At 45.4% G+C, this 8,615-nt stretch overlaps 1 protein-coding gene across 1 annotated transcript in view; it reads left to right on the top strand.

Annotated features, from left to right (window-relative positions):
• The first annotated feature begins 3,421 nt into the window (after positions 1-3,421).
• The window catches only part of NUF2 (NUF2 component of NDC80 kinetochore complex), a 29,734-nt gene continuing 24,540 nt past the window's right edge, over positions 3,422-8,615 (top strand). The window contains exons 1-3 of the mRNA XM_030302857.2: positions 3,422-3,557; positions 6,851-6,999; positions 8,251-8,325. Coding sequence (XP_030158717.1) covers positions 6,877-6,999; positions 8,251-8,325 — 198 coding nt within the window. The 5' untranslated portion in view covers positions 3,422-3,557; positions 6,851-6,876. The remainder of the gene's footprint in view (positions 3,558-6,850; positions 7,000-8,250; positions 8,326-8,615) is intronic.

The following is an 8,615-nucleotide window of genomic DNA, read 5'->3' as shown; positions in this document are numbered from 1 at the left end:
AATAAGCAAGGAGGTACATGTGGCGGGGAGGGAAAGGGAGAGGCAGGAATGTGTTGCCTGATGGCTTGAGTTTTCTCACTTCCCTGGAAACAAGACTACAGGAAATGAGTGTGGCCCGTAGACAATCTCTGTTCACATGAATGGGTGCCTGATGGCAAGTAGGGAGTAGAATCCAGTCTTAGGATTTCACCTATTTTCTACCACCCTAGACCAAGTGAAGCGCCTTTTCATCCTTACTTATCTCCCCCAAACAAAGCAGAGTGACAATTTGGAACCCAGCACTTAAAAAAGGGGTTTACTTTAACCCAAAGTACGAGCTACCACAGAGAGTCTCCTGCGTTACAGGATGCCATCGTCTCGCTGAGCATCCCCATCACGTGACTCAAAGGTCTGTTCGGTCCTTACAGGTCTGTCACACAATCTCTCTGTGCTCTAGGGAGGGAGCATGAAATGGAAATGAGAAAAGGTACAGGCATAAAAACTGCAGGTGAACGTGCATGTGTGTGAACTGCTTGAAAAATACCTCTTTGGCCACACTGGCCCCCTCCTCCTAGAGAGAAGTAGGGGCTGGGAAGGGGTTGAGGGAAGTGGTAGTTTGTTACAAAGTTTCCTGAAAGCTGTTAAGATGGGAAACTGAGGAATGATAAATTAAAGGCGTGTCAAGAATCAAGAGGTGAGCTGAAGCTGGAGACCAAGACTCTGTCATCTGTCCCCGTGTATTATTTCCTCGAGGGTGCCAGGGTAGGGATTTGTGGGATCCATTCAGGGGTAGTTTTGACAGCACCTGGGTCAGAGGCACCAGACACAGGGAGTCTGCCTGCAGTTTAGGCTGGGAAGGGAGGCAATGGCCTGAGGGCTAACAAGGATAATGAAATAAAAGAATAGATATTAGAGCATGTGAGGGTATGCGGGTACCGAAAAACAAGATGCCACAGTTGTAAAGAATGCTATAGGTTTAATTGTCTGCTGTAGTTAGTGTCTTTCTGGATGATGATGAAAACTCTAGAAAGTCTGAGATTTCTACCCTTCCAGTCTCTACCTCACACTGATCAGTGGCAGGCAACTGAATTTCTTTTCTTTTTAAAAAATGTTTATTTATTATTGAGAAACAGAGACAGAACATGAGCAGGGGAGGGGCAGAGAGAGAGGGAGACACAGAATCCGAAACAGGCTCCAGGCTCTGAGCTGTCAACACAGAGCCTGATGCGGGGCTCGAACTCACAAACTGCGAGATTATGACCTGAGCCAAAGTCGGACGCTTAACCGACTAAGCCACCCAGGCACCCCTGGGCAACCGAATTTCTAAAAAATCACACTTACCCTTGTAACTGAGTTGATTTTAATAAATACCCATTTGCTTTTTCACACTTTTCATTCTAATAGAACTATCAAATTGCCACAGCTCTGGTAAAATTATCCCCCAACTGAACAGTTATGCTGTAGAGTTCTCTTGCTCGTCCTTCACCGCAGTTTTTCCTCCCCCATTGGGTCCATTCTATTCTTGGTCTACACAGAGGTCACTCTTTTCTCGTTTGGACTCTCAACAGTTTACACATTTTGTTAAGCTCTTACCATTTACAAGATATTTTACCAGGGACCGGTATAAATACTATCAGTCAAAAGAACAGCTAACACTTTTTGATTGCCCACAATTCTTTCTTTCTTTTTTTTTTTTAATGTTTATTCATTTTTGAGAGAGGAGGAGAGAGGGCACAAAGAGAGAGGGAGACACAGAATCTGAAGCAGGACCCAGGCTCCAAGCCGTCAGCACAGAGCCCGATGCAGGGCTCGAACCCACGAACCATGAGATCATGACCTGAGCAGAAGTTGGATGCTTAACCGACTGTGCTACCCAGGTGCCCCAAGGGCTCACAGTTCTGCCAGGTACTTTATATGAACTAATTCATTTAATCTTCATGACACCCTGTACGTTGAATAGGAAGGTTATCTCCATTTTTGAACAGGTGGAGACCAGCTTAGGTTAAACAACTAGCCTGAGTCCACATAGGTAGTAGTACGTAGTGTGATCAGGGATTGAAACCCAGCTACTTCTGATTCCAGACCTGTGCTCTCTGTCCTTCAGTGTCCCCACTTCCCCTGCCTCTGAGGAGATGTGCTCCCGTAGAGGAAGTGTATGCACAAGTAATGAATTTGATTTGGCAAGTGCCAACGAAAGGTCGTTTTCCTCTCCTTTCCTCACTGACTCTCTCAGATCTCTAATATTCTATTTTCCTAACCTACTTTTGAGTTTTACTAAAGTCTGACTTTGAGATTTACCTAAGTACATGGGCTTAGATAGGGGAAAATTAGCCCTCAACTACTTAATATGGAATGTATTTGTTCGAAACGGTATAGACTTCTCTATGAATACGCACAACCAAGCACCAGAACGTCTACTTCCAACACAAGATTTTCAGCGTTTTCACTTTATTCAGTCCAGACTCCCCATCCAACATAGGACCCTCACCAGCTAATACTCTACCCTGCCTGCAGTCAGACGCGGGTCCTACTATGGCCTCTCCGTGTCCCAAACCGCCATGAAACTTAAGGACTTCTCCAATGACAACTAGTCCAGTCTGCAACACTCTTGGCTTGTGATCATGTATGAAGTGCCCTTCACTGGGGGACCGGCACGTTTGGGGAACAGTTGGTGCTGGGAAGCACCTGCAGCGCCTGGCTTCTATGGAGAGATGCACGGAGGGAGGGAGGAGCTAAAATCGGGAGACCTGGGTTCTGCTCCAGACAGTGCCGCTTACTGTCTTGGTACAAATCACTGCTAACCCCCGTTCGCCTGTCGGCAAAGGTGAACGGCTTTGACCAGATGTACTCGTGGGTTCCATCCACCTCTCGAAGTCGTGCTCACCAACGCCGGATCAGGGGGCCTGTGTCAGGATACCGGCCGTGCTACTCACAGACTACCGTGCGCGTCCTTGGGCCAGCTCCATAACGTCTCTGATTCAGATCCCTCATCTGATGACAGTATCTATTCGCCCCTTCTTCCTTCCCCCCTTTTAATGTGGCCTAACAGAACGCGTGCGCTCACGGTCAATATCAGATCATCGGTATTATCATCACCCTGGGACTCACCCTGCCCCACGGGGAGCCCTACATCCTCTCCCTTCTCACTGTGAGCTTGGCTCAAGTCTCTAGGACGTGTTCGCTGGCTTTTGCTCTTCACCTTGGGCACCAGACGCTCTCAAACGTCCGGGGGAAGGCCGCAGCACCCCACCCCCTTAACGCCCGACCCTTCCGGCGAACCGCGACGCCCCCACGTCCTGCGGACTCCAGGTCCGACTGGACGCCGACGCCGCGAAAAAGGGTTCCGCTTGGAGTCGGGCGCGCTCGCTTCGCAGCACAAGCCCCGCCCGCCTGGAGTCTGTTGAGCCTTACGGGCACCCGGCGCGGCCGCCGCGCAGGAAGTGGGCTGGGCGGAGGGGGCGGGACTTCCAGGAGGAGGCGGCAAGTTTGAAAAGCGTCGACGGTTGTTGTCGGCCGACTTCTGCCTTCGCCTGCAGCACCTCCCGGGGCTCGCTGCTCTCCCGCGGGCGGCTGGCGCGGTAAGTGAACGCGAACGGACACGGGAGGAAGGGAGGACGGGAGGACTGGAGCCCGGACGCCGGGCCTGGCAGTGTTTTCGTTGCGCGCAGCGCTGGGGAGGAGGCCGGAGAAGCCAGCCCCCGGGAGGTGGGGGCTCTTTGGATTTGGCGTTGGTCCCAGAAACAACCTAGGCTCCGTTCCTACGAAACGAACGAGTATCGTCTGGTGCCGCGTAGACTGTGTGAGAAGACACTTGAGCTGAAGCTGGCCATGTGCAGCTTGTATTTATATGTACTGTTAATCCACTTATTTAGAAGGCGGTAGGGTTGAGATGCTCATCAACTTCCTGCAGATCTCCGTTGCTCACACATCGCTTACCCACAAAATCAAGAAAGGCAAACATACATACTTAACCCAAACGTCGAAGGGAAAGAGTCGTACATGTATGGCACTGTGCCTGCGTGGGACGATCCTTTTCTCTGAACGACTTCGGGAAACTTTTTACAGTACTTAATTTATTGAGGTTGAGAGTCATTTCGGTTTGTTTTTGTTTATCGCCTTTGCCTCCCGGAATTTTGACTTCCATGAACTAGTTTGTGTTAGCAAAACGAAGTGTGTACAATTTAAGAGGCATTCTGCCAACGTCTACTCGGCCCAACGTCTTTGGTGTTGCAAATACATAAGAAACCGGAGGGAGCATTAGCAGATAATCTCTGCTTCCTTGCTAAGCTCTCTGAGGGTCACTCTACATATATTATTAGGTCATTTGTATGCTTTATCCCAGGAGAGAGCTCAGACGGTGTAGGTGGGAGGCCTTTCCCCCCACCGGCCAAAAAAGAATCGGAACTGAAATTGAAATTGGAAATGGCAGATGATTCCAAAAAGAAGCACTGGGAGTTTGGGAAACACCTTGGAGGAGACCAACGTGAAACAGAAAAGTCATTGAGTTACTACATATTGGAAGGTTTCAGAAACCAACGCTAAAATTTGAATTTATGCCGTGGGTAGGGTAATTGAAGTATTTTTGTAACGATGTTACCTGAGGCATGTGATGTTTATAAGGGTTAATCTGATAACAGAGTGTGCAAGGCAGAGAGGAGAAGGATGTGCGACAATGATTATGAAGGTATTTTACACCTACTCTTTATCGTGACGATCTTTGATCCAGATGTAGCTTGTTGGTTTTTAAAGCTGTGACTTAGATGAAAATGTGGAATGTGTATTTATGCTGAAAAGGGCACCTAATATGTGAGATGTGTCAGGATTTGGAGTCAGAAAGATGCGGGCTATGGAATGAAAGCTTGGATTTATGAAGGTCAGTGATGGCGAAGTGCAAATCCTCGCCTAAGGTTTCTCTAAGAAAAACATGGAGAAGTCCTGGCTTCATAAAAGTGGGTCACATTGGAGAAGTTCTGGGAGTTGTTAGTTGATTGTGGGTGTGTGTGTGAGAGTGTGTGTGTGTGTGTGTGTGTGTGTGTGTGTGTGTGAGAGAGAGAGAGAGAGAGAGAGAGAGAGAGACAGACAGACAGACAGTAAGTGCTACAGCGGTAGACCAGAGCAGCAGTGGCCAGGGTCAGTGTATTGATATGCTGCCCTTGGCAAACCATCTCTGGAGTCTCGTGTTCAGTTTAAGCATCAGATTTTAAGAAGACATTGACCACAAAATAGTTGGTTTTAGAGGAAAGTGAGTAGAACGGTAAAGTCTCCAAAGTAATGTTGTGTGAGGAGCGACTATACTTACATCATGCTTAACCTTAGAGAAGAGGTGGCTGAACAGGGACCACCATCTCTGGTCACGTAAACAGAGATGAACATGCTCTTTGTAGCTGCACTGACTGCAAAGAGGACCGGTGGGTGAAGGTTACAACGCATAGATTTCTGCACAGTCTGCCCAAGAGTTATCTAATCGTTAGAGCCATAGTGAAGCGGGAAGAAGTTGCCTTGAGAGTTAGTGAATTTTGTGATGTTTGCACGTGTTCAAGCAGAAGTGGGAAGTTACTTGCCAATCGTCTTTCAGATTGGCTTTCTACGTTTATCAGAGTTGAGGCAAATTACCGAAGCTGCTTTTTAACTGTAGTGTTCTAAGAAACGTTAGGAACCTAAAGAATTGGGTGTCCAGAGTTGTGGGTCATTTCAGTTTGTTTGCAAAATTGAACATAGCCACACGGGATCTCCTGAGTTACGCTACTGCCTTACAGAGTGGGGGGTCCGTATGTAATAAACCGGGTATTGTTAACTGAGTGGCCGAGGCAGGGGCTGCTCTCGGGTGCTCCTCCTGCTGTGTTACCACTACTGCTGTTCTCCTGGGCGCAGCTAGAAATACGAAGAAACTGAAAAAGCCTTGGCTTACCGGGGCTCCAAGTGTAGTGTCAGTTCTGTAAACACAATCCCAATACACTGTGGCAGGCGTTAGAACAGTTAAAGGCTCTAGGGCAGAGTTTCTTAACCTCAGCGGTATCGACAATCCGACGGAATAAGTCTTTGCTGTGGGGGCTGCCCTGTGCATTAGGTTGTTCAGCAGCGTGCTGGCCCTCTGCCCATAGGTCCCAGTAGTGCCCCCACTCCAGTCCAGACAACCAAAGATGTCTTCAGACATTGACAGATGTCCCCCCACTGGGGCGGGGGGGGGGCGACATTGTGGGAACTACTGATCTAGGGGCACAGGCGGGAGTACCTCTGAGGGCCCTGAGGGGAAAGTGATTTTTGTTGTTGTTTTTAAAGTTCTCTTCTCCGGTGATTGGAATTCTATTCCTCCTGTATTGTTTCCCCTCTCTTCTTCCTATGTGCATCTTAAATCTTATTACCCGTCTCACTCTGTGTACATTGCATAGAATGTAAGGTCAGAGTTCGGTTTTATTATGTGCCCTCTGTTGCTACTGTTTATATACAGCTTCTGCTGATAGGGTTGCCTCTGTATCTTGGTTTGAAGAATAATTCTCAGGACCAAACTTGTTAAACTCCATGCCCCCCAAATTTAAAAAAGAAAAAAAAACATGCTTTTTCAGGTATATTCATGCAAAGTCCTCTTTCCCATATGAAAGAGAACAGCGTTAGGAAACTTAGAGAACAATGGTGCCATTTCAGAATAAAAGACATTTTAGTATCCGTATATCCACATTTATAATTCAGATGTATGATGTAGGATATTTATATATATGTCATTTGTGTTCTCTTACTGGGATGTTTGATGATCGTTATCACTACTATGAATATTCAACTTCGGCTTGTTAATTTTACTCCTGTTTTATCAGCTTCTGGATCAAGAGATCAGCTACTCTTGCCAGGTTACTGATCTTTGTTTTTCTTCCTTCAGACTCAGGCTAGCAGGACATTCCCAGGATGGAAACTCTGTCTTTCCCCAGATACAATGTAGCGGAGATTGTGATTCATATTCGCAACAAAATCTTAACAGGAGCTGATGGTAAAAACCTCTCCAAGAATGATCTTTATCCAAATCCAAAGGTAATATGTGATTTGCATGTGGGTGATGGCATTTAAATACAAATGAAACTACTTAGGTCTGCAGTGTTTGTGGAGAAGGGCATGTATGCTACCTTTTGATGTAAGCCAGTCATTTTAATCCAGAAGCAATCTCTCACTTCTTGTAATTTTAAAATAATGTTAAATCTGTATCTGGGGTGACTTCTACATTTCCATTAGGAATTCAATTCTTTAATATGGTAGTTTTCTTAAAAAAAAAACAAACAACAAACCTTCTAAATCATAAGCGTATTAAAGTATATTAAATTTTTTATTATTATTGGAGTGGTGGTCTGAGTGCATTATTTATTGGTAGGGCTTGAAGGAACCTATTCCAGGTGGTTTCCAACCACAAAAAAATTGTTTAGAAACAATTCTCTTTGGAAGCTTGTAGATTAATTTTCTTGCATTGTGCCCCAAGGGGGGATTGAGTTGTTTTGACAGGCATCGTTCTTATTTCTTTAGTTATTAAATGCAAAAATGAACTATTTATGTGTCACAGAAAATCCCAGAGTCTCCTTCCATTTTCCTGTGTTGGTCTTGAAGTGATAACATAATAAAACCTGGTTTAATGATGTAGAACTCAAACTTTGTGATCTCAGTGCCTTTTTAATTCTCTAAAAGGGAATGAATAATCTCCCAATAAATGAACTTGTATATGGAACAGAACAGGTTCTACAGGCCAGCGTTTGGCAACTACTGTATTAGAAAACATTTAAAAAATCCCAGGCTACCCTGTTAAGTTTATATCTCCAAGGTCATGGTGTTCACTTAAACTGTTAACATCCCGGGAAACCTTAACATCTAGAGCATGAACTAAGTTTGCCCATGGTCTTTGTTTAAAAAATGAAAAGAAAACAGAACACCCCAGCCTCAGTGTGCTTTAATTTTTGCCACATGTCTGCAATCTGTTTTGAAAGACTAACCCTTCTTCCCTTCCCTAATGTGGATGGATTGCTTGGATTGGATTGGGTTGGATTGAATATACTTGCTCTCATTCTGTTCGGAAGCTTAGACAAATAATCTTATTCACCACTTACTACATCTGAACAGACTGATAAGCGTAGAAGTGTGTTAAAATTTGGAAAAATTGAATATTTCAAGGGCAATAGAGCCATTTTGTTTCTCTTTTCTTCTCTGCATCCAGTGGTGACAATATTGGATAGTGGCGATGATAGTGACACAGTGTTACAGTCACGCATCCGAGTGTGAACAGTTGTTTTTCTCTTGTAGCCCGAAGTCTTGAACATGATCTACATGCGAGCCTTGCAAATAGTGTATGGGATTCGACTGGAGCATTTTTACATGGTGGGTTTAAGATGAGGCAAAATTACGTTCTTTTGCTGTATTTCTCTCGTTCACATCGCATGCTCGTTTCAGGATAAGAAGTTCTTGACTTTGTTTTTAACAAAGTCAAAGGCTTATGTAAAATTAATGTCACCCACAGAAGATCTTAGGCATAATAGTGGCTTATATTGATAGCCTTAGTAAGACAAGAACAGAAGGAAAAGACTTAAATGGCACAACTCCTCGACGCTGTGCAGGTATTCACAGACGTACAGACTGGTCTGCAGAGACAATAATGAACGACAGCGGAG

This window comes from Lynx canadensis, chromosome F1 (assembly GCF_007474595.2).
Source record: "Lynx canadensis isolate LIC74 chromosome F1, mLynCan4.pri.v2, whole genome shotgun sequence".
NCBI lineage: Eukaryota > Metazoa > Chordata > Mammalia > Carnivora > Felidae > Lynx > Lynx canadensis.
Note: the sequence above shows the minus strand (reverse complement) of the source record. Positions and strands in the feature narration are given on the sequence as shown.